Below are 27795 nucleotides of genomic sequence, written 5' to 3'. Positions count from 1 at the left end.
TTTATCTCGAAAATCCAGTAAGAATATGTCGTTGATGTTTTTTATATTCTTCAATTAATAGATCGATTCACATTCTTGGTGTTAATCGCATGTGATAAACGGTACTTCCTAAAGCACATTAAATAAGATACTAAATATTTAATTTATTATTAAATTTATTTATTTTTGGTCATGATCATGAACTGAATGTAAAATTAAATTGCCAACTACAGCTAAATTTTAAATTAAAAATATTTTTTTTCAAAATTTTTGTTATAAAATGAAAATGTAATTTTTGTAGTATAAAGCACTGAGAGAAAATAAATGTGAAAAATGAAAATAAAAATTTTTGATTTCTTTGTAACAAAGGATGGACTTGAGATAACTGATTCAGCTAAAAAATAATTTATGGGTCACTAAAGAAAATTAAAAACTGAAATCTATTTTATCAGTTTTTTAGAACAATGAAAAGTGTATTAAAAAGGGAAAACTTAGCTAGACCGAACATATATTTTTTTAACACTTACTGTGAGACTGCTGGAGATCGCTAGAACAAGTCTGAGTTCCTCCCGACACTTTAACTTTAGTCCTGGGAACTGCGGACACAGCTGCTGTTTTCCCCGATAGATTTTGGATCACTGGAAAGGAATAGATAACTTTTATTTTATCCCACCTGTTGTCTGCTCACGGGTTCATTATTCTTTCATAAATAAATTGTGGGCAGGCTTAATGCAAATGAACCCAGTTGTGGTGACACGTTGGAAATAAATATTTATGTTATCATATAATTAATGCAATTTCTAAAAATCTTTTGTAATAACTGCAAGATAGTACTGGAATATCTTCCTGATAATGTGCAATGTCAAGCAAAGTATCAGTAGATAGGAGTAGGAAATGTTTCATGTACTGGTTTCATTTAAAGAAAATATTATGCGTGGTACTGATATGTTGGTGTTAAATGACACAAGGTTATCAGTCTTGAAATAGGGAAACCTGTTTGTATCAGTCGATGCATATAGTAATGACTTCTTTTTAATTAATTTCTTCAATGTTTCAATCTCATTTTTTAATCGACACTAAAAATTGTTATCTTGAATATACCACAATACGAGACATGTGCTTTTTTGTATTTTTTTTAGTATGTTATCCTTTAGTAAGTATAATAGAGAGATATACAGGGAGTCACTGCGTTCCATGCTACTAGCAATCATTCCTTGGGTCAAAATAAGATGATTTAGTCCAACTTACTACCTATGTATAAATGTCCTCAATGTCTATTGAGATATAAGCTTTCTCAATGTAGTACCTACCACAAAACGTTTTATTATATAAATTTAAAATGAGTTATGCTTATTTGACACACATCTTTATTTATATGAATCTGATATATTATTTGAACGTGTGAGAAAACTATATACAAGGCGATATTTTTTTGGAGTCCTCATCCTGTTGACCACCCCATAATTTTTTTTATCTGCAGGGTGTCAGGGAAAATGTGGAAAATCTCTCGGGTGCAGATAGAACTTGAAAAAATAAGATGACAAGTTTCTATAAGATATACGTGTCCTTGGAGGACATCGCTGGAAATCGGTTTTTCTTGAATAACTTTTAAAGTACTTCATATAATTTAATAAAAATTTATGTGATGGACACTAGTAAGGACCTCCTAAAATAGTTCCCTTGAAACATATTTAGCTTTTTTGGTTTACCAGGGGTAGGTTAAGCTTTACAACTTAATGCCTACATTTTTAACACTGTATGATAAAGACTTTAAAATAATAAATCTGGGTAGTTCAACCTTAGACTAAAAAAAGGTACTCTTGTTTATTGTCGATAAAATGAACCGTTTACGAGAAAAAGAATAATAAAACACAAACAGGAAAGTTTTATTTTAAGATGTTTAATCCGAAAAATACAAAATTAAAAAAAACGCAATGGTGTCCCAGGAGGCACCTTAACGAAATTATTGAAAAACTTCAGAGAGGGTTCAACATGGGCTCCGTGAAGTCTGATACACTCACGGGCACGACGAATTAAGGACTGTTGTACCCGTCACAATAACCCAGCATTGTTCCTTATCACATCACAATGAAACGTGATTCTCTGTAGAAGTTCCTCCCTAGTGTCGACCGGAGTAGAATACACCAAATGTTTGAGGTATCCCCACAGGTAAAAATCCGGAGGCATTAGGTCGGGAAATCGAGGAGGCCAGGCAATAGGTCCTCCTCTACCTATCCAATGGTTTGGATATACATTATTCAGGTGCTCCAGCACACCAATGCTGGAATGAGTTGGTGCCCCATTGTGAATGATGTACATTTTTCGACGGGTTTCAATTGGTAAGAGTTCTATTAAATCTTGAAAAGCGTTCTGGAGGAACTCCAAATAAAGTTGTCCTTTCAATCGTTCCGGCAATACGAATGGTCCAAAAAAAATAAAAATTGCCAATAATTACTGCCCAGATGTCAATTGTTTGGAACTGATGTGGACGATGCGAAGCAATATTGGCATGAGGATTTTCAACAGCCCATGCATACATGTGTGTTGTGTAAATTGGTGAGACCATTTTCGGTAAATCTTGGTTCATCCATGAAAAGAATAGTGTTAATAAAGTTTACATTATTTCATTGTTGATCTAATAGCCAGTTTGCAAATTGCATTCTACGAAGAAAATCTTCAGGAATCAATTCATGTATTTTTTGCAAATGCTTGAAGAACTTCATGTACTATTGCTTTCGAAGTTTTAAACTGTGTTAATAATTTTCAAGTGCTTGTTGATGGAGTGTCTTCTACAGCAATTAAAATATTTTCCACTAATTGCGGCGTACGTACGGTTCTCCTCAGACCAACATCAGTAGGTACTATTTTTTCCAAATTTTCCTGCAAATATGAACAAAGTCAATAATATGTATTACCTTATTAACTGGAATTGCCCACCATTCTCTCTTAGACGTTGGTCAACACGTTGAAATGTCTTCTGGTTTGGCAGAGCACGATTAGGAAATCTGTCGTGATATAACCTTCTGGCTTGTAAAGCATTACAAGACGCAAGACCATACATGAGATGCATAGAGGCATGGCCAGAAGTAGAGAATAAAATCCATATCTTTTGAATGAGTAAATTTTTTTTAAAACGCCGAAACATGTTAACTGATTTTGATTTTTTCCCATCTTTCGGTTATATAATAATTAATTTTTCTTCAACCCCCTAACCCCCAGCTACCCCTACTTTTTTTTTCAAATGGAAACATAAGGCATGAGGGGGCTCGTTGAAAAGCTTATAGAAAACCGAATCCAGCCATACCAAATAAACAAGTTTTATTTTTTCAATAACAAGTTTTTTTTCATTTAGAAATTGAAACAACTAGATAATTTACAAAAATAAACTCAATGTCGCAAATGCTGAAAATGTCCTCCATTCACTATTTGGCATTCTCCAAGACGATAGTAAAAGCTGTCCACAGCATTCTGAATGACTTCAGCTGGTAAATTATGCATCTCCGCCCTAATCTTGTTCTTTAAATTCTCAATATTATCCGGTCTGTCCTGGTAGACTCTTTCTTTCAAATATCCCCAAAGAAAATAATCCAGGGGTGTTAAGTCGGGGGATCTTGGCGGCCATTCAACTGTACCCCGTCTACCAATCCAGCGATTTGGAAACATTTCATCTAAGTATCTTCGAACATCAATACCAAAATGTGGGGGAGCGCCATCTTGTTGGAACCAAATTCTTTCATTCGGTATATCTGGATCAATTTCATGAGGGAAAATCACAGCTAGAGCAGGTATCAGGTCAAATGTTAGGAAATCCAGGTAGCGTGCGGCAGTAAGATTTTCTTCAAAAAAGAATGGGCCCAAGATTCTGTTGTTGATGATACCTGCCCATACATTAACTTTTTGTGGATGCTGCGTATGCGATTCGCATGTCCAGTGTGGATTTTCCTGGGACCAAAAGCGATAGTTGTGCCTGTTAACCACTCCATTTAAATAAAACGTAGCTTCATCCGAAAAAAGTACGTCTCGTTGAAAACCATTATTGTCGTCACACCGTCTCATCATTTCCTCACAAAATTGTAATCGCCTATCATAATCGTCTTCCAAAAGCTCTTGGACAAGACATACCTTATAGGGGTGGTATTTCTCTTGTTTCAGAAACATTCGAATTGCAGTTCGAGAAGCATCGTGATTGCGGGCCAATGAAACAGTTGAAGTATGAGGATTTTCAACAAGTTCTAATGCAATGTCTAATTTCTTTTCTTCATTCAAAGCACGTGCCCGTCCAGTTTTGGGCAAAGTCTGTACTGTACCGTGTTCCTCAAATTTGTGAAATATTTTACTAACTGTCCCTTGCGAGATTTGGTTTTCGGGATATTTCGCATTAAATAAATCGCGCACTTCAGCCTGACTTCTTATTTTGTCTCCACATCCAAGCAATATCAAGATTTCGATGTGTTGCCTTTCCGACAATACCATTGTGATTCAGTAAATAACTTGATTTTGACACAATAGTAAAGTTTCAAACTCCAATTTACAACTAAAGCGAAAAATTAACCAGAAAGCCTGGCAAGTAAGTAGTACCAAAAAAAAAACGCAACATAAAAAATATATCTTATCTGGAAGATAACGCTGAAGATAATTAAATTTTATTTCACTTGTTAAGTAGGTGTTTTATACAACCCAAAAAACCTTGCTATTGAAAAAATAAAACTTGTTTATTTGGTATGGCTGGATTCAGTTTTCTATAAGCTTTTCAACGAGCCCCCTCATGCCTTATGTTTCCATTTGAAAAAAATGTAGGGATAGCTGGGGGTTAAGGGGTTGAAGAAAAATTAATTATTATATAACGAAAGATGGGAAAAAATCAAAATCAGTTAACGTTTTTCGGCGTTTTTAAAAAAAATAACTCATTCAAAAGATATGAATTTTATTCCGTACTTCTGGCCATCCCTGTATATACATACTCAATAAATGTGTATTCCATATTTCGAATTAATTCACAATTAAATTCACAACGAAATCCAAAAATCGGTAAATCAATAACGAAGTAAACGATCAATGTGTCAGCGATGTTGATCGAAAAAAAAAATAGAAATCATGACCCTTTTTATTTAAAATAAAACATGAATAATCCGTTTATTATTATTTTTCTCGTAAACGCTTCATATTATCAACAATAAACAAGAGTACCTTTTTTATAGTCCAAGGTTGAAGCTATCCAGATTTATTATTTTAAAGTCCATTAAGTTTAGAGGGTGTTCAAAATTTAGACACTAAATTGTTTACAACTTAGTGCCTATTTTTTTTTTAAGCTTTAGCTTAGCCTGCCCCTGGTAAACTAAAAAAGCTAAATATGTTTCAAGTAGGTACATTATTTTAAGAAGTACCTACTACAATTAATTTCTAATTGATTTCTGTAATTGTGATGTGTAAGTATGTAAAAAAGATTTTATATTTTTGTATTTATTATGTTTAACAGTTTTTGAAAAAGTAAAAACTCAAGAATAATAATTTCAAAATCAAATACTTTAAAAATTTGTCAAAATTAATAATTATTATATAGGTTAAAAAATTAAACATAATTTCACTTTACTAATTTAAAAAATTATATTATATTATAACCTTGTAGGACCTAAGGATGATGTGAAAAATTTGACCTCGAAACCGGTAGTCTATTGTATTTTAAAAAATAAAAGGATTGTGAGAAATTGGACTTTTCTTATTTCTAAAATAAATTATAAAAAATTCTAAATTAGCAAATTTGTTTGTGAGAAATATTTTAATAAATAAATAAAATAAAATCGCCCTCACCTTGGACAGTCTGCCCGTTGCCGTTGTTGGTCCCGTTGACCCCGTTACCGTTGCGTTTCACATATCCGAAGCTCTGGGGCACCCCCCTGACTCCCTTGCTGCTCTTTTCTTTGCCGCCGCCGTGGGGGCTGCTCCGTCTCTCCCTGCGCCCCGCGGTAGGACTGGACGGTGCGGGGGCCGGCGGGGGCGGCGACCCCACTCCCGGGGAGTCCGTGTACCTCTTCCACTGCTGGCCGCCGTGTTTTGAGTCCTGCAGGGGGACTCCGTTGCGGGAGGACTTGGAGGTGACCCGGGGGGCAGGCGGGGGAGGGGGCGAGTCCCGGGACCCGCCCCTCCTGCTGGACTGCTCTGTCAACACGGTGAGGCCGGGGCCGAGACGGGGTGTTCTGGAAAAAAATCGTGATTAGTTACTTTATATTTGAGAGAAAAAAAAATGAAGGTCTTTTTGAGTGTGGGTGTAAATATTTTGAATGTACGAGAAATTTTTCGTAATTTTCAGACGCCAAATAAAAGCTTTTATTTTTTTCTTTTTTGTTAGGAATTGCTGGGAATTCTTTACATTTTAAGATCCAAAACCATAAAAAAAGACTCCTAACAGTAGGCAATATTTTAAAAATGTTTTTAAACGATTGAAAAAAGGTTTACAATATTTTCATTGTTACTATAATATCGTCAAAATATTATCGATAACACTAAAAATATTGCAAAGTAGACGACTCACATAAATGGGGGAATTATTATTTAAAAACAGACTAAACCAGATCCCCCGATGGGCAATAGTAGGAGTTTACAAAAATTAACTCCTAGGTAATACAGATATAGCATTCCCTCTTTCAAAAACCACAAGACATATGGACAAAGATAAGTAACCCGAAGTGAATTTTCGTAATCCGCTAATGTCTTCTTTACAACAGGTACTTTCGTGTACAACTGTGTCTTGAAAATAGTAAACTATACAACTAGATAACTAGACAAATAGTAAAATGTATGATCTGCACTTTCGTTAGCAGCATCATACGATGTTTAGTCGTTTATATCAGCGTCTTAGTGAAATCGGACGTTCTAAAAAACGTACCGTTGAAAATGGGCACCCTCAAACTCTTGGATGAACAGGTGCATAACGAAGTCGAAGATAGCCTTACAATAAGCATTAGGAGAGGATTGCTCACACATTTATCTTTAGTCATTCAACAGCTTTCATATTCAGCATGTACAAGCACATTTAACAGATGATTTTCCACGTACGGTGAATCTGTGACGTCGATGGATACAAGAAAGAATAGAGTAGGTATATTCCTAAGTTGACATAATGAATTTTCATAACATATGGACTATGAAATAACAAAAAAATGTCGGAGACTTTCTGACTGCCTCATTCTTTCTTCCGAGGGTTGATTATAGACATTTGTTGCATTTCTTGAGTAGAATTTGCCAACACTGTTTGAAGAATTTTATTAAGACAATATGTGCAACCCATTTCAGTATTTTGATGTTGCATATCCAAATCGTTGAACATGTAGAGGAGGAGCACAACCTCCACGGCTCCCAGACTTAAACCTTGTCTACTTCTTTTTCTGTGGACATCTTAAACAACTGATTTATACGACTCCAATTGTTTTTAGTAGCAAATAACAAGAAGTAAATATCTAGTTGAAGCTCTCTCACAATCGGATTATTAGATTGAAGATGATATCTATTTAGATGCGCCTTTATTTTTTTTGTATTATAACATTCAGATACCTATAATTTATTATTCGTGTGTACCTAATCAGTTTTAGCTCCAGTATAGGCAGGTTAATTTTAAATTTCCAAGCAATATGAATACCACAGTTTTATTAATAGTTTTCTTCTCTGTACACGTAAATGTTTACCGTTGTAAAACTCTTTTACAAAATGCTTTTAATCTGTAACCGAGTCTGTAACGCAACGAGTATAAAGAAAAAAAAACATCCACCATCCATGTAGTTATTTTCTTGGAATAATGCTTTTCATTTCTTTTTATTTTTACTTTTGTGTGGCATCCTGGTAGACAAATACTACTGTGTTTCGTACTGCTTGAAGAACAAATATAAACATCAACCTTTCTGGCATAAAATTTGTTTAGCAAATGACTTTGTTTACTCCAGGTTACTGACGACAAGAAATTAAATTTGTAATCTTAATTTGCAGTTAAGTGTCACATTTACTTTCAAGTTAATTTAATGGATTTCTGTTTTCACGAAACCCGATTCTTTTACATTTCACGAGCTCTGCTCCCATAAAAAATATATTTGTATGATAATGAACAGCTGCCCTTACTTTTCCCGAGTCCTACGCGCTTTAATAAAATTGACAAGAGACGTAGCGATGTTCAGACATGGATTTATTTATTTAAAGAGCAAGAGCAAAAAGGAATTATATTTTTTCGACTACTATCCTTAACGAAACAAACAACACATATTCTGGACGTTGCATCATCTCTTCTAAACAAAATAAAGTTCATCAAAAGCACGTAAGTAATTGAAATGTTCCTTTGGAAAAAGAAACAAAGTACTTCATCTCTTTCCTCCATTCTGTTACATTCTTTTGAAACACAGCTTTGAAATAAACAAAAAGTACGAGGTAAATATGTCTCAGAAATGGAGGAAAACCTTCAAAAGCCAACCACAAGCCGCTGGGAAAACGTTTTAAAGTATACAAAAGAGAGTAGGTACATACTTTGTATTGTAAAATGAACATACACAAAAGTATAACATATATTGAAGGTGTAATCCTGCATACATCAACAATACTCGAAGTATTGATAATACTATCGAAGAATCCTAATACAATGATTTGATAACATAATCAGAGGTGTCTAAGTATCTATATAAATGCATGCTCAATCTTGTAACCCAAAACGTTCGCTTCCTATTAATCTTTGTGTAAATATTATCCCACGGGATAAGAAAAGCTTGAAATACTTATCCTGGAAGTCCCTATCGAGTACTTATACAATTATTTGCTCAGTTTTATCGCGATGATTCTTATGAATACACGTCTGGACTTTGTTGTGACAGATAATGTATACCCACCACCAACTATTATAAATATAGTCGAATTCCGAGTTAAATATTTTTTATTTAACACGGTGCTGAAGGGGACTACTGCATTTTATTTCGTTTGTCAACATCTAGACCATACCTAAGCTGATTGTACTGGCCCAGGTTTACACGAAACGTTTGGGTAAACAAGATAAAGTTTGTGTGCGAGTTAAATTCAATGTCAGTTCGACATTGTTGGTAAATAGTAAAGTTGGAAGAGATACGGTAACAAAGACTGCAATTTATCTTGCGCAAAGGCTGCCGCTTTCCGTGACTGGGTGACTTTGGTGGGGGGAATTACTAAAACAAACAAAACTTCCAGTGTAACTTAATATATGTCTTTATTTTAGTTGTAGACGTGATGTGGTAATTGCATACTTAAGCTAAAACTATTTTTTTGTATATAACATTAGCTAAAACCATAAAAAAGTTCAACTATTATTAAAATTGTTCAAAATCATGCAGTAAATAAGTACGTTGTTAATCTTTCTCTTCTACTATTTTCAAAACAAATTTCTGTGTCTCCTATTGCATATCCACGATTAATCATCAATTATAATTTAGATGGAAGCATACCTACCCCTCAATCTGAATTTGAGAACAAGTTAAGAAAGGGATCTCTGTACCTATTCTATAAAAGGGTATCTCTTTAATGAAACAATGTAAGAGCAATTATAATTTACTAATCTAATGAACGTACAATCTGAATCCCACATCACTGTTAAAATTACATTGAGGGGTGGCAAACTCAATTTAAGCACAGGATCCCCAAAACTGGATGAAGTAGATAACATCAGTATGTAACGCATATCAGCATTTAACACATAACATAATTTGTTCCCTTCTTTATTACAATATTAGAAATTAGTTATAACAAATTATTTTTTTTATTAAAAAGTGACTTTGATAAATGATAAGAAATACGGTAGAATTTCCTCGAGGGTCGGAAAAATATTTAATATTAGCAAACGCCAACCTGTAATGTTGGTTGGGCATAGCTTTAGATCAGGATTGGTTACATATTCCCCCTCGAAAACAATATATCATACTACTAGTATATTTATTGAAAAATATGATTATACCGATACTCTTCTGGAATACAGATTAGGATTATTTCGAAAGAAAATATATTTCATACGCGCCGGAGCTCTATATTGCTATATATTTTTCTCATAATTTATGGACGTTCTCTAGGGGACAATTAAAACAAATTTATTTTTAACAATAAACGAGATCGAACAATATTTTCGGGTACAGTTAACCTACAACCCTAGCGGATATAGAATATACAGGGTGTTTGTAAATAAGTGCGAAATATTTTAAAGGGTGGTTGCCGAAGTTATTTTGAGAAAAAAGTTCATATAAACATAGATCGAAGTATGCTTCGTTTCCGAGATAAAGTTTAAATTTTAATTTTTTATTTATTTTTATTAATTATTTCGAAGGGTTTTAAAGATGTCGATTCGAAATTTGAAAAACGCTTTGGAAGAATAAATGTGCATTTTTTGGGTCGATCCGAATATTTCTACTTGCATCAGTGGCGTTCGTGCGAGAATGCCACTATCTTTTTTAATAAAAAAATGGTACGCCACTGACTTTTTCCCGTTTTGATATTTTTTCAGAAATCCGCCATCAATTCTGAATGAAATTGGTCTCTTCAATTTTTTTCGTATGATGCACCGTTTTAGAGGCAAAAAATAAAATATATTTTATTGTAGGTTTTGTTAATCTTTTATTAAAAGGTGCAAGTAGAAATATTCGATCACCCCAAAAAATGCACATTTATCCCTCCAAACCGTTTTTTAAATTTCGAGTCAATATCTTTAAAACTGAACTAATTAATAAAAATAAATAAAATCTCCAAAAACGATGCATACTTCGACCTATGTTTATAGGAACTCTTTTTCACAAAACAGCTTCGGCAACCACCCCCTAAAATATTTCGCACTTATTTACAAACACCCTGTATATGAGCAAAATTCAGCAAAAAGATAGAAGATAGAATATTGTTTTGCGAAGACAAAACAAAGCAACATAATGTAGGCATTGGACTTCCTTAAATACAGATTACGTTTCTCAAAAGAGCAAAAACCAAATAATTCTTTATGCTAAACAAAACTTATTTTATTTCACAGCATCTCTAAACGTAGTCTACATACAGCGCTATTCAAAAGTTTACAACATATATATTATTTAATAAATTCCTTCGATTGTCAGTTGTCTCTGCGTGTCGTCAAATCGTAATAGCGACCATCGAACTTCATAAAACGTTTGTTATATACGAGGGGCAGACGAAAACTGCAAATCCGATCAAGAGTAAAGTACCCTTATTTTCAATCTTAGGGGAAAAGTTATTTCCCTTTAAAAGATTAGCCGGAATATAAAGTTCATTATGCTGAAAAAGCGATTCCTGACAATTTTACAACTTTCCCTCGTACCATAGTTCGAGCGAAAACCTCCATCACTAAAGTCACGTTTTTTTTACGCTTCCACAAGAAAAACATTATAATTCCTGAGAACAAGTTGAATCAGGAACTAATAAGGCCGTAATAAAAAATGGTGTAGAAAATACGAACAAATTTGGTGCAAACTTTATTTTATGTTCAAGAATAATTTAAATGTTAATGTTAATTTAATGTTATTCAAGAAGTAGCGTTTACAATGGTTCACCTAGAAGTAGGGTCCGTAGTCAAAAAGTTGATTGTTATTGATCAGAAGAAAGAAACGTACTAAAAAAACGTGATTTTAGTAGGTAATCGAAATTTTCGCTCGAATTATGGTCCGAGGGAAAGTTGTAAAAGTGTCAGGAATCGTTTTTTCACCATAATGAACTGAAACTTTATATTCGGGTTAATCTTTTAGAGGGAAATAACTTTTCTTTATAACATTTCCCCTTAGGGTTGAAAATAAAGATACTTTACTCTTGGGCCGATTTGCAGTTTTCGTCTGCCCCTCGTATATAACACAGGTTTGATGAGGTTCGATGGGTGCTCTTTTGATTTGACGACATGCAGAGACAACCGATAATAGAAGGAATTTATAAATTATACATAAAGCTTTTTCCCATATGGTGTAAACTTTTTGGATAGCGCGTATATATATTGTAACACATAACTCTGAAAGTACCAAAAAGTGTCGTAGAAAATCCCAGTAAAACGAAAACAACTAATTTCACTCTTGACAGCGACACGAAGTAAAAATTGTACAGGACCGACATTAAATGTAATTAAACTGTTCTAGATACGATATCAATTTTTTAAAGCCCTTAATAACTGTAAATTGTACCTCGGACAACCAGAAAAGTGAACCCAAAAACGTGTAAAAGCTTGAAACTGAAAGATTTCAGTGCTTGATGTACCTTAACGTGTATCCATTGTTATTTAAAACAAAGCGAACCCTATCGCGGAATGGAGTTCCATTAGAGGGAAAGAAAATGACAATACGAGTTTGTGGTGGCTTAGTTTAAAAGGGTTTCAACTGAGAAGTATTTAAAAGGTGAAATTACTAGTATAGGAGAAAATGGGAATGTTCAAGCGATAGTGCCCTTAAAGCTCTACCTTAACCTTCAGCGACTGTATTGCCTCTGTCTCCCCTACGAGGTACCCGTTGCTTGCGTTCATTGCTTTGTTTGTAGTGTTAGTCACATCACAAAGAATGAATCGAATATACACGAAAGATTTATCATTTTCCAGAAACTATGATATAGAGAGGTGTTTCTCAAAATATTAGTACAAGCTATAAATACATTACTACTTTGATGCAGTTCATTTTTTTTTTGTAGCAGTTGCAGGGAAGTGGACAATTTTATTGATTGACAATTATTATTAATTATTAATTAATTAATATATCAACTTTGTAGCTTCATTTAAAATTATGGAAGGACATGATCGTTATAGAATATTTTGAACAATATGCATATATAGGGTTGTCGATTTAAATGGGGCAAATTTTCACAGAAAAAGTGTTTTTAGAATTTTCTCTTTATTCGATATTTAATTAATTTCCTTCAGAAGTGCCAAAATATCCAACATATAAGAAAAAACGAAAATTTTGTCACAAATACGACTACTTATATAACTTTAGAGAACTTCTTTATAAACGTTTGTCTGTAAGTGATTTTATAAAAAAGTCTATTAAAGCTGGCAAAATATTTTACTGTGTTAAAATATAATGTATTTGGCAGCAAGAGATGAAAGTACCATTCTGTTCGTGATTAACGATTTCCGTTAGCAGCGAGTAGGGCAAGTTCATGATTTTTTTCTAATACATACAGGGTGATTTATTAACAATGGGAAAATCGAAAGCTGAAGATACTACACGTGAAATGGTGACCATTGGCGCAAACATGCCTAATCCGAAAGTTGATAGTTTCGGAAATACAATGTTGAAAGTTAAAATTTTAAATAGTTTTTTTTTGGGATTATTCTGAGAATATGCTGGTTGGGAACTTGAAAATTTGTGAAACTATATTATTTTAAGCGACAAATAAGATGCGTGTTGCAATTTCAGCGTTTATCATAGAGGGCGCCACAGACGACCAATTTTACCAAAAATTTAGTTAATAACTTTTTACCTAGTAGGTCTAACATGAAACTTGATTCAAAACCTGAAAGAGTAATTATTTTTCAATTAATTATGTACTCTTGATTCATTTCGGCATCTCGATCCGTTTTCGAGAAAAATCGATTTAACGAACACTATGTTTTGATAATACGAGAAATTAAAATCGAAACAAACTAAGTGTTTCTTCATGTTATTACAACAATTAACAATAAAACAAATTAAATACGTGTTAATGATTTAAAGTAATTGTTCGAACAATCCACCGTTGACACTGATAGCTTTACACAACGTTTTCTGAGAGATCTTCGTGTTTGAAACAACATATTGGGACTGCGTCTGACTTTGTTGGCAGAAATTTGTATTTTTTGCCACAACTCTTCATGCGAACCAATAGAATCTTTGTAAACTATATCATTCATTCGAGGCCAAAAAGAAAAATCAAGAGGATTGAAGTCTGGATTTCTGGGTGGCCAAGCAAAAATTTTTCCACGGCTTGAAGAAGTTCTACTTTATTTAAGAAGAGACACGTGGTTATGCACGACGGAGCTTCACCGCATTTTTCTCGGCCAGTGCGTGCATATTTAGATGCAGTTTTTCCAAATCGCTGAATTGGCTATGTTAGCATTTTTGCTTGGCCACCCAGAAGTCCGGACTTCAATCCCTTGATTTTCTTTTTCTTCTCGAATGAAAGATATAATTTACAAAGGTTTCATTCAGGTTTTGATTCAAGTTTCACGTTAGATATACAGGGTAAAAAGTTATTAACTAAATTATTGGTAAAATTGGTCGTCTGTGGCGCCCTCTATGAGCAACGCTGAAATTGCAGTACGCATCTTATTTGTCGCTTAAAAAAATATAGTTTCACAAATTTTCAAATTCCTAAACTACATATTTTCAGAATAATCGCAAAAAAAATTATTTAAAATTTTAACGCCCTGTATTTCCGAAACTATTAACTTTCAGATAAAGCATGTTTGCGCCAATGGTCACCATTTCACGTGTAGTATCTTCAGCTTTCGATTTTCCCATTGTCAATGAATCACTGTATATGTAATAATTTAATTTTTATTTAAAAGGAATTGTTACAGGTTACAGTGCAAATTACTATTGGCCTTTCAATACAGGGTACAACTAAAATGCTAGACCAAACTTCAATGACATATTCTGTTCGTATACGCTTCGTGTTCCAGATACAGGGTGTTACAGTTTAAAAAAAAATCAACTTTTTTTTAATTAAAAAAAAACGACAAAAGCAATATTGTTTAAATTTGGTATGTAGGTTTAGTTTTTGATTGTCCATAAACGTATATGAATAACACAGATTTGCTATATACGGAGGCGTATTTTTCCATGCTATATCACAATTGACTCACTATTATGATAAGGCACTAAATGCATTACAGGAACGTATTCTTGTTGGTAGAATGTCTTTACATCAACCTATGTTTATAGTAGAAATTAGTACATATACCGGCTGTCTCTAAATTTGGTCACAGATTCTTAAGACAAATTTAGGGGACCGGTATTTTTTATTTTTGCCAAGTGGCAAGTGGCAAGTTGTACAAGAATCACTAAATTTTGTACACAGTGGTTTTACTACATGTGGAATGTGGAATGTAGTTTTAAGCGTTTTCGGGGGCCCTCTTGTCTTTGGAGCCAAAAAAAATTTTGTCGCATTTTTGAATTTCTTAAAGATTACAACAGTGACACAAAAAAAAGTTGTCTGTACTTTTCATGCGACATATATTATCCGCAGTATTATTGTCTCCTGATCACGAATCTGGTGTCAGAATTGAGCCATTACATTACAGGAATTTCTTAACCTCTAAAAACAGGTCAAAAATAGCAAAAATTCACGAAAAAGTGCTAGGAAAAATAAAAAAAAAATATTTCTATATTGATGTGTTCATTTATATGTTTAAGACCCCGTTGAACGTGAATCCGCGGTCAGAATTAATGGTTCTTCTTCTAACCTCAACAAAACGGGCCAATTAAGGTCAGATATCAATTTTGCAAAATTCAAGATGACGGATCCAAGTTGGCCGACCAAATTTTCAAAAAATAACAGATTCGCACCAAATTTGGTATATGGGGGTTTTTGGGGTCGCTGGTCGCCATTGAGAAGGGTATGCCCGAAAACCCGGTATCCCAAATTTTCAAAATTCAAATCGAGTAGTGGTTCAAAGTAGTCTCTGAAATAATTCGAATGGGCCGTCACCGCGAGACACCGTGTATGTGTAATAACATGTGGTATAGTCTTTCAAGTCAGTTGAACATGTATAAAAACGTCTAATAATAAAATTTAATGAGTTTCATAGGCGTCCCTAAAAAAGTTTTCTGTTAAAGGTAAACATTTGTAATAATTTGTATATAATGTGTAGAAAATTTCTATTATATTATGTTCATTTGACCAACAACATATTTTAATTATGTATGCCGTCAAACAATTTTATTATATGGTAAATGCCATGTTGTAATAATTATTATTTCTCCCTTTCGCAATTGTAATATTAATGATTAATAGAATGTGCCTATAATAAATTAAAATTACCTGAATCACACCTAATTCCTCATTGCTGCACTGCACTGCTAGGCCATTTGTTGACAACTGAATTTATGGCCAGGTCGCCCAGTACGACTGTGTTTGTGCCGCGTTTGCCCGCGCGCTCATTCTTCAACTGGGCGACTAGACCTGTATGGCTAAATAAATATGGGAACAAGTTTTTTAAATATTGCTGCGTCGGCAACCGAACCTGGTACATACTGCCAACCTCTTGGTTCTTCAATTGAGGTCGGAAAGACTATACCTATATATTTTTTTCAATTCATGAAATTTTGTGATTTCATTAGTTCATTTATCCCAACGACATGTGTATCACATAGCAAAATGGAAAGTAAATCTATTTAACAAATTTATATTAAAGTTAAAAACAATACTGTAAATTGTTGGTAGTGTTACACAAATTGTAGTTAGTGTATTTTATATAAATTATAGTCAACAGTGTCACACTTGCGTACATTTTTAATATAATTTTTAATAAGAGGAACATTTTTTGTTATTTTTTTTGAGATAGTATCTGCCATTAAAGTTTCGTCAAGCATTTTAATTACACTCTATGTCATTATAAATTATTTTCAAAGAGCATTTTTATTATTGCAATCACATAGAAGATGGTGTTTTTGTCAAGTGGAATGTTTTTATTTTATTTTTGGTTTGCACAAAAGAAAAAATTATACTTAGACTTAATTAATTGACATAATTTTTAATATTTTGTTGTTTTAATTAAGATCTTTAATATTATTACGAACATAATTAGTTTAATTTCTATATTTAAAGTTTAATAGACCAAATTAAAACAAAATCTTTACTTTCACTTGTATTAGTAGAAAATTTTCAGCATGTTTGCTAAAATACTTCCTGTAGTAATTTCGTTTTCGATATACAGGGCGTCAAAAGAATAATGAAACAAGGCAAAATGACACCATTTTTTTACAAAATATGTCCGCACCTATAAAATGTTTATAAAAGTTACTTTAAAGTAAGAATCTGTTAAAGGATGACTTAAAACACTGAACTCGTGAGAAGATTCTTGGTGGTAGCATTGTAGCGTATAATGCACTTTTACTTTTTCAAAAAAGAAAACATCAGTAAACGATTATTAACAGAAATTTAAATTTTACGTGTCTTTAGCAAAGCGTGCAGGAACTGTCAGTCACAACATACACCTCCACCGCTATATTATTATAGTATCAGTTTAAGAAACCTTATTCAGGTCTATTAGCCATAATTACTACTTAATAATTTCGTGTACGTTTACAAACAGTTTAGCCAAACACTCCGTTGACAGCTATGCATATTCACCAGCCCCTAGGGGTCCGATACAAACACTATACTAATTACAAAAAAAAATGCCAAGTCATCATACCAAAAATCTCCCTCCGCCCCTTGTCACTGTCCAGTCCTGGCACAAATTTCATCACAAACGCAAATCGCCCCGAACTATGCCTCGTCTATTTGTCGTTTTTATATGCAGTTGTTGTACGTTTTCGATAATAATATTTCTGTTAGGCCCTCTCGAGTCTGGCGTCTACTGAAATCGATTCCAGGGGCGCATGTATCCTGCAGTTCGCGCGGCGTCTTTTCCACCACGGTCGCGGACCAAAGAGTCGAACATCTGATTCCACCCCCCACCAGTCGCGTGGTGGGGCGAAAGGAAAGCAACAGGAGGGTTGATGGCGCGGGTTTCCAAAGAAGTAGTACGGTTAGGGAAGAAGCGATATGTTTTTGAGGAGAAAAAGACGGATCGGTTTAATTTGTCAACGGGGGTATTATTATTAGTCGGTTTTACTCGAAGTTGTATTCAATATTTGATTCACATGTTCCTTTATTTTATAATAGAAGGCATAGATATCCAGAATGGTATACCAAAGAGATTATTTCACTCAGTAGGGTAAAAGATATGTATCATAAAAAATTTAGGAAATACAATAATAACTTTTACTATAATAAATTTAAGGAGACCAGATCTATAGTAAAGCAACAAATTAATATGGCATATAAGTCATACTTGAATGATATCCAGATCTCGGTTGCTAATGACAGTAGAGAGTTATGGAGGATTATGCAGCACAAAAAGAACTTGTCTAGAATTCCTGCACAGTTAGTTGATGATCTGAATATCTATGATAAACCTGAATCAATTGTTGAGGCGTTTTGTAGATATTTTAGTACTGTTTATACAAACGGTTGTAACGTGACCCCAGAGATTCCATTGAATGATTTTCCTGTAATAACGGTTAACACTTTTTCGGTTGCAAATATATTGGTAGCTATGGATAGTTTAAAAAACAAAGCAACCTCTGGGAGTGATCAAATACCTAGTTATTTAATAAAAGATTGCAAACACATATTTGTATATCCGTTATTAATATTATTTATAATATGTGCTTAAAAACTGCAACGTTTCCTGAACTCTGGAAAGTGGATAAGGTCTGTCCTATTTTGAAATCTGGGGATCCGGCATTGGTAACTAATTACCGCCCTATTACTATATTGAACAATTTTGCTAAGATATTTGAAAAGTCATTGTATAATCTAATATATCCTTCCGTATCTAACTGCATCTCGTCATATCAGCATGGATTTATGGAAAGGAGATCTACTACCACAAACCTTTTAAGTATTACGCAGTATTTATCTGAAGTTTTCGATCAATATGGTCAGGTAGATGTGGTTTATACGGACTTTTCAAAGGTATTTGACCGCATTGATCATAAAATTTTGCTAAATAAGTTAAATGCCTTTGGATTTAGTACACCTCTGCAAATTTTTTTCATGTCTTACTTGAGTAATAGGGTTCAATATGCTGCTTACAACTGTTATAGATCTAGTGAGTTTTTGGCAGTGTCGGTAGTACCGCAGGGCTCTAATCTGGGTCCACTTATGTTTTTACTCTTTATAAATGATTTGTGTTCTATTGTTGATTGTCACTACTTGATGTTTGCTGATGATCTTAAAGTTTACTCTAAAATTGACACCTCATCTGACTGTATTAACATCCAGAATCAGTTGAATAAAATTGAACATTGGTGTCAGATTAACAATTTCAGCATGAATGTATCAAAGTGTAAGGTTATGACCTATACGAGGAAACAAGCATTTGTGTCATTTTGTTATATGTTTAATTCAACCATTTTACAGCGATGTGAAACCATTAAAGACTTAGGGGTCATCTTCGATAAGAAGCTGACATTTTCAGCTCACTTTTAAAATATACAATCGTCAGCAAGTAAAATGCTTGGATTTATCATCAGGAACTGAAATACCTTTAGTAATGCTAAAGCCCTTAAAACACTGTATTTCTCATATGTTAGATCTAAGCTGGAATATTGAAGTATAATATGGTCGCCTATTTACAATGTACACAAGTTAAACCTGGAGAGAATACAAATAAAATTTTTAAAATTTCTTCATTTTAAAACGTGTGGTATTTATCCTGAAAGGGGCTATGTAGTCCAATTAACTAAGCCTTTAAATCGAAATTTTGTCAACTTGGCTGAATTTTTGATATGAGTTAGTTTAAGGTATATTATAACAATAAGTGAGAGTAATTTTTTGTTCAACCCCCGGCCAAGGGTGGAAAAAGATAAAACAAAGGGCTTTTTCAAGATAACTCAAAAAGGGTAAGAGCTAGAAAAAAAAGTTTTTCATGAAAGTTGTAAAGCAGACAATTTTACATAATGGTCTCTTAGCTTTTTCTTGTACTATTAAAATTAACAGAGTTAGGGAGGCTAGAAGTTAAGGGAAGATTTCAGAAATTTAATTTTGTTAAATCATTAAAATTAACGATTAAAAATTTGATTTTTTGTTATAACTTTCTTATTAAAAATTAAAAAATATATCTATTTCTCTGAAAAGAAAAGTTACATATTTTAGAGCAGATTGAAAAAAAAATTACAAAATTCAATCATTTTTCTGTTTGTTATGATTTTTTTTAAATTTCTGAAATCTTCCCTTAACTTCTAGCCTCCCTAACTCTGTTAATTGTAATAGTACAAGAAAAAGAGGCCATTTTTATGTAGAATTGTCTGCTTTACAACTTTCTAGCTCTTACCCTTTTTGAGTTATCTTGAAAAAGCCCTTTGTTTTATCTTTTTCCACCCTTGGCCGGGGGTTGAACAAAAAATTACTCTCACTTATTGTTATAATATACCTTAAACTAACACATATCAAAAATTCAGCCAAGTTGGCAAAATTTCGATTTAAAGGCTTAGTTAATTGGACTATATGATCACCAGCTGCTTAGAAATGAATTTAATATACCCTCTCTTGAACTTCCCAGAATGCAGCAAAGTCTGAAAATCCTCTATTTGCTGACACACAATGGAATTGATTCACCAGATTTATTGCAGAAATTATTATATCATTTTGCACCTGTTATAACTCGCCAGCCCTCTACTCACTACCTCACTTGCCACAAGCTAATTCAGACTTATTGATTAAATCACCTTTTTATAATATGTTGCATAATTTTAATATGATTTCTGGTACATGCGATATTAATTTTGATGGGTTAAATGTTAAATGTCATATTGGATAGATTTGCAGTAGCCGTAAGTGTTTTACATCAGTAATATACTAATTGCCTTTGTTTTTTGCATTGTAACCTGATGTTATATTCCTGTATGTACATTTAATTATGTCTTGTGTTGTATACTTATCTATCTTTGTTATTTATATACTTTAGTGTAGTAATATTGTCCTGTAATTGGAGTAATCTGTTGGGCAATGAAACTAAATAAATAAAATAAATAAATAAACAAATAAATTATTATTACTATTACTACATACAGGGTGTAACTTTGAATGAAGGTCAGATTTACCATGGAAGCTATCACTGATCTTTAGAAACACATATAAGTCTGTCTTTTAAATTCTGTGGTGTAATCCTTTTTTTTGCAATTTTCATATCCAGCTGCTAGACAGACTAGTGTAACCTTAGACACCTGCTCGAAAACTAATACAATGAAAATTAAAAAAAAAGAAAAAATTTAATTAAATGGCGACATATTCGGCATTTCTAGCTTCGTCGAACTAATTCGTTTATTTTTTTGTCGACTAGCGACTTGTTGTCATATCCCACCAGATGTATTAATATTATACAGTTCAAGTACAATAGGTCACCGCCAGGGGTCATTGACACTGTGCTACTAAACTAAACACTGTGCCTTAAAAGAATTGTAATAAATATTATTTATTAAAAACTTGAAATTATTTTAGATAATATTTCTAGTCTATTAGATCAGTAATTATTTTAATTTATTTTCTTTAATAAGTACCTCCAATTGTTTTGAGAAGGGGTGTCCCAAAAGTAACACGGAATTTGAATTGTGCGTCATTTTCATTGTTGGCAGCATTGTGCAGGATCACACGTTGTAGTAAACACGATGCTGTTAGACAAAATGGAGTGCTATACGACGAATAAGCGAGCGAAGGTTGTGAAAATTCATTACAAGTACGGAGAGTGTGTAGCTGAGACTATGTGCAAATTACCTGGAATTTTAGGTAGGAGGAACGCCCCGAATGAAACAATGGTGAAAAGATTAGTTGTCGACTGTTTATGTCTACCGGAATAGTATCTGTGTTTATAGTTGCTAGCAAAACTGTTGTTTTTAGAGACTACTTGGTATTGTTTCTTTTCCTGCCATTACTACTTAATTCGCTTGTACCTGACCTGATTTTAAATAGTTTGAAATGGTGGCACAGTGTACTTAAAATACATACATGATAAATTACAATAAAACAGTTAGTTCATCAAATTTAATACATACTACATATATTTGATGTTACATCTAAGAATATTTAAACAATAATAAAGTCCTTAGATATTGGTAAAGTACCCCAATCAACTGTCAATTTGGGGAAAAACACTATTGCCAATCTTGAAATATAATTTTTAATTTTCAATACATTTTTGTGAAATTAATACATTTTTACAAATTTTGAAGAATTCATTATGCTTATTGCATTCTGATCTAAATTATTACAAGCACCAGAAATATTAAAATTTGAATTGTTTAATTTATAGACAAGTATGTATGTCATTTTGTGTTCAATCCTTAAAGACTCTTTCAGTGTGACGTCACATATTTAGGCAACCCGCAACAGATTGTTATAGTTGAACAACAACTTCAAATTAATTTATTTTTACAAGGATTTACAAGTATTTAAGAACAACCAACACGTGTATCGTAAAATAGATACACTAATGTGCTTAAAACTAAAAAAAAAACGATATAAAAGAATATTCTTAAATTTAAATAGAGTAAAAATTTAACATTAGCCGTGTCACTCCTAATGCGCATGCTCGTAAAGAATAACCTCATACGCAGGTGAGATCTTGTTGATATATCATCGTTGTTATCATTAGCGCATTCTCTCTTCTTTTGTTTAATCTTGGCATTTTCTAGTTCTCCTAAGTATTTTTATTGTTATTCTTGGTGTTGTGCTGTGAGTGTGTATCGAGTATTTTTTCTTTAATTGGTTTATTGTAGACGTATTCTTAATCATAACCAAACTTTTCTTGAATGATATCCTCTTGCAGGGCTACTTCGCTTACATGAAATTATCTTTAATGCGCATGCTCAGTAACATTTATATAATTTTAATTTATTAATTAATCTAAAAGTCAATATTGTTCTATAAATTTAAATATATAAATTCTTATCGGTCGATAGCCGCACAGTTTAAGGCATCAGTTCTTTAATCGTGTGCAAATTTCTGCCCGGGTTCGATTCCCGCGGCCGGTAGACCGTAGATTAGCTATGCTTGTACGGAGGATTGGCACCCTCTGTGGAAGGTAGGGTGGAAGATGTTGGCTTGGGTCAATGTGAGAGATTGACACCGGTTGGAATTTGACCACCCCCCTAATTAATGAGGTTTTCCAGGTTTCCCTCATTCCTGCACTGAATGGTGGTTAGGGCCTACCAACATAAGTCGTTCCTGGGCGCAAATACGGCCAGTCTAATAATAATATGCCGCCTCCTCTCCCGCACAAGTCTCCGACTTATGGGCTAATTCTCGTAGTTAGAATGAGGAGTATAGATATTATTATTATTATAATTATTACTATTATTATAATTATTATTATAATTATTTTAGTTTGTCATTAGGAGTTTGAAACTTTTTAAATATTTCTTATATTACCAGAATATCGCGATATTTAAGGTCCAAAGTATTGAGAAATTCTTCATGACAATGTGCACTATGGGGTTGCCTATTATTTGGCCTATGTGACGTCGCTACTAAAAAGGTTTATTAGCAACCCCCAAACAACACTCAGTACATTTTTGTGTAATTAAGTAATTGTCACATATTTTGGAGAGTTTGTTTCACAATAACCCAATATCTTTACCCGAGTTTTCTAAAATTCTACAATTTTTGGATTTACCGCCAATTTGGGGGTAAACGAGAATAATCAGTTACGGCATCGGCCAGTTTAGAAACTTTAAAAAATACTACATCTAAACACCATGAGTGTCTAGATAGAAATTTAATTTTTGAGTGATCGGTAGATGGCATATGAGTAAATGAAAATTAGCGGCCCATTATTACAGTAGTTTATTTATATTTTCTGTCGATGTGCATTACGAGACATCAGTTTTGATAAATGGTGCACCAATATGTACTATTGTACAATAATCTGAAATTTAGTTGGTTTACTTCCCAGTAAGCCATGCTTGAAGGGGTTAAGGTAACAGAATATAGTCCGTGCATCCTCCCATGATTACTTCTTTTGTCTCATAAACGTCAGTGCCGGTAACGTAAAAAGGGTGACGGAGTAGAAGTTTCGTATTCCTTGTTAAAACGGGCATGGATAAGAAATTGAGCAGGTGTCGTGTTACTCACAGGCCAATTTAATTAGAGAAAGCACAAGGGAGTTTCGAATTAGCAGGAAAAGTTAACGCCTATTTAAATTCTCACCTCTTAAGGGTGTTGTTTTTCTTAAAATACGATTTCTAATTTAATAAAATTTTTTGTTAAAATAAATTTACTGTTACTTCCCTGTCCGTTACAAAAAGAACAACTTTGATTAAAGTACTTGCCCCATACTATGCTTTGAATAGTTCTAGTGGTGCAATCACAAAAATGGTTTGATTTTGGTATGAATAATATTTAGTTCTGTGATAACGACAATTTTAAATTAAAATTACCTTCAACAGTCGTTAAATGTATTAAAAAATTAATTAAATTGATTTTATTAAGAATCTGCAACCTATATAGAACCACCCTTTTTTGTTTTAAATGTAAGACAGTTGCGTGTTATATATAAAGTTATAAATAATCTTAAAAAGTAATTATGTAATTCAGTAAATTCCTTACGGGCATGCCAGGATCTTTATATCCTTGAATATAATGGTAGATACCAACATTATTAGCTGTCATTTTTACGCTAAACTAGAGCAAACTCCTTTAATTTTTCGCACTGAAAGATCACGGAGAACATAGGAGGTAAAAATACATCAAATACAGTAATTTTTTCCTTATTTTGAATGTATTATCAGTTGTCTTACAAAATGAAGAAAACTTATATAACTGTTACAGTGGAGAGACATTGTTTCTAATTTGCTTAGATTTTCTAAAATGCTCGACAAAAAATTGCGTATATAAGTATCCCTGAATAAGAAACCTTTACTATAAATGATATGCACTTACATAAAAAATTAATTGTATATAACTAGGCTGGAGATTTTGTAAGTACTATTTTATTTCATTTTGACTGTTTTTTATTCTAAAGTTAGTATAAATAATAAATGAATGCACTTATTGTGACTCAAATCTATCGAATTTTGACAATTTCTTAACAATTTATTGTCTAAATGTAAAATAGACCATAATTAGGGTTGCCAACTATCCCGAATTTCGGTGTGTAGTTTGAATTTTCAAATGGTCTTAATTTTACACCTTTGTTATATTTTCCCAAAATAAACAATATTTTTTACAATCCGGCAATTATTGTGTAATAACATAAATTAATAATAAAAAATTTCTTTGTCTACAGGACCTATTAAATTTTTTAGGCATACAACAAAAAACATTTGGTATTTTCAGACACTCTGTACATGTATCATCATCATAATTTAAGCAACTCAATTTTTTAGTTGAAATGAGACAATCTACCCGTGATTTTTTAAGAAATTAAAGTTTTTTACGTGACTTTTAAATTGAATTAAATGTGTGTACCCTCGGCCAACCTCGGTGGAATTGAGATCCGTCCGATCATATGAACCAGCTGGCGGAGCTGCCGGCGGAACTACGGGGACACGCGTCGGGTCGGGTTCAACCCCAATCGACGATGATTCATTCAGCGACCGCCCGAAGAGGCGAGCGATGCCCCCAGGCAGCAGTGGACGCAGGACATGTTGCGATCGACCGCGATTTATCTTTTTAACTTCAAACGCACTCTTGATGTCCCCAGCTAATAATACGACTGCTAAGTCAACACTTACAGGGCGTTGCGAGCTTCATGATCGATGTACATGGGAGCTATCTTCAGTGGAACCGTAAAAAGTCAGAAGACTGTATAAAGAAGAAAGAGGTGAATACATGACGTCATGGCGATAGATATAACAGAGTAGTGAAGTCTACTTAGTGAAGTCTTGTATAAAATGTTAATAGTCCACAAATAACTTAAATGTCTATAGTGGTTGTAAGGCTCTTATGGCCCGTGGTGATATTTAAGGTACGATGGCTTGTCTATTTATTATTCCGTGAGTTCTGACAGCATGATAACAAGGTCAGGTCTAAGATTCCTTGCTGAGGTGAAGGAAGTGCCCGAAAAATACTTTAAATGTGAGCTGACCATCGACCAAATCTTCTCCCTCCATCAGTTTCCTTTGCTAATCTTAACCTTATTTTGGTATACAATGCTTAATGGGGTATTTGTTTCAAAAAAATATGTAGTGTAGTTGTCATTGAATACTATTCTACAATGACAGCTAGTGCGAACCATACTAGCAATTTCACTTTAAAAATTTGTCTTCGAATCGCACGTCATTGTCATCATGACTTCTTAATTAATTATTACACAAAATTCTTAAAGTAAATAGAGAGAGAGGGAGGGAGATGGGGGAGGAAAAGAGTGGGGATAGAGAGGGGAGAGGGAGAGAGGGGGAGGAAGAGAGTGAGAGAGGGAGAGAGAGAGAGAGAGATAGATCGGTAAATCAATTACAAATGACATCGATCTGCTTTAAATGTTTGATTCACAAAAACGCAAATTGCATTTAATATTGACATTGGCATGATTAAAAAATGGTTATAAAATTGATTTTATAAGCTACGTTCTCAGGTAAGTCAAAATAAGGGCTGATTTTTGTCCACCAATTTTGATGTTTATGGGCCGTCAGAACCCAGTAACCGGTGTGGGGCAGATAGACATGTTAGGCGACAAAAATCTGTATCAGTCAATTTTCAATCGAAATCACAGAAAGTATCCTATATTTTTTTTGGTCGTTGAATCTGAATCCACTGACAAAAATGCAAAAATTGGTAAAAATTGACATTAAGATTTTTAAGCAGTGAAACCGTTCAAGTCACATATATCCTACTATGGGCACTTTCAAAGAACAGATATTCCCCTATAATTATCTCCCATGTACAGTAAAATATGATGAGATGCAGTTGAAATACAGGGTTATTCATAAATCCAAAAAAAATTGGGAATAGATGCGGCATGCGGCATGAGAAATGGAGTCAATATCTTCGAAAAATTTTTTGTAAAATCCTTATAGTTTCCGAGAAAAAAATTATTGAAATTATAGTTCAACCATTACATACCTGGACAACTGTAGTCTCTAGCGTCATTCGCAATACGCATGGAGAGCCACGTGGCCTCAGTGACTCCTAATACTGAAATCCGATTTTACAATCGTCGTTGCTATAGTGTTTACAATAGTTTTTTAGTAGTTTGTGTCAAAAATGGTTTGCGTGTATAGCAATTCGGAGTTGATGGATATCGTATTAATTTATGGTGAAGCAAGACAATATTTGTGTTGTGCTGAAGCATTTGAGTTATGGTAAAGCAAGACAACATTTGTGTTAGTTCGTAGAAACTGAGTACGACGGACCCAAATGTGTTTACATGACGGTGGACAAAATTTTGAAGAGTTGTAATATCAGGACACATTATTTTATTATTTAAAACCACAAATTAATTAAATTAGTTAATAATAACAATAGCGGCAAAAGCAGTTGAATTTGCTGATATAAAATAGGTGCTATAAAATTCTATTTATTTCTTTATTTGCGAATTTCTTTCAAGTTTTTGTTCGTTTTTATCACACTTTGCCGCCATGCCAGTCGCCTTGTGTTAGGTCAAGTTTTACAATGGACCAGTGGACTGCCGTGCAGAAGTGTATCTTTAAATCATTTTCGAACTGCTCTTTTTGATTTTTTTTTATAAAACTGTATTTTTAAGAATTCCTTGTACATCAAATTTTTTTTTTGGATAAGTTCTGAATCACCCTATATGGATAATAAAAAAAAACGTAGGTTTACGTGTTAAATGAATAAGAAAATTTTAAAATCAAGTAGCGAGTATTAAAATTAAGGCCTGAAATTTGGTGAGAATTTTTTTTTTTACAATATTTAGAACAATATTTCATCAATGAAACGTAAAAAAAGGAGGTACGTTTCAAACGAAGCACCCTAGTATGTCAGACTACTGGATTTTTAATTTTTAGAGGATATAATGTAGCCTGAAATTATTTCAGTAGTACTTTTGGTAGTCACAGTCTATTTGCTATATCGAATTTTTAATTTTTGGCAGTAGATTCAGATTTAACGACCAAAAAAACCTATACATAGGATACCAAATTCAGTGAT

At 33.3% G+C, this 27795-nt stretch overlaps 1 protein-coding gene across 2 annotated transcripts in view; it reads right to left on the bottom strand.

Annotated features, from left to right (window-relative positions):
- The window catches only part of LOC108914038 (neuron navigator 3), a 303181-nt gene that overhangs the window by 84536 nt on the left and 190850 nt on the right, over positions 1–27795 (bottom strand). For both annotated transcript variants that reach the window (XM_018719736.1, XM_018719737.2), the window contains 2 exons: positions 5788–6173; positions 507–617 (listed from right to left, as the gene is read on the bottom strand). In XM_018719736.1, the coding sequence (XP_018575252.1) occupies positions 507–617; positions 5788–6173 (497 nt within the window). The remainder of the gene's footprint in view (positions 1–506; positions 618–5787; positions 6174–27795) is intronic.

This window comes from Anoplophora glabripennis, unplaced genomic scaffold (assembly GCF_000390285.2).
Source record: "Anoplophora glabripennis isolate ALB-LARVAE unplaced genomic scaffold, Agla_2.0 scaffold490, whole genome shotgun sequence".
NCBI classification, from domain to species: Eukaryota; Metazoa; Arthropoda; class Insecta; order Coleoptera; family Cerambycidae; genus Anoplophora; species Anoplophora glabripennis.
The sequence above is the reverse complement of the archived record's forward strand: the minus strand, read 5'-3'. Positions and strand labels throughout refer to the sequence as shown.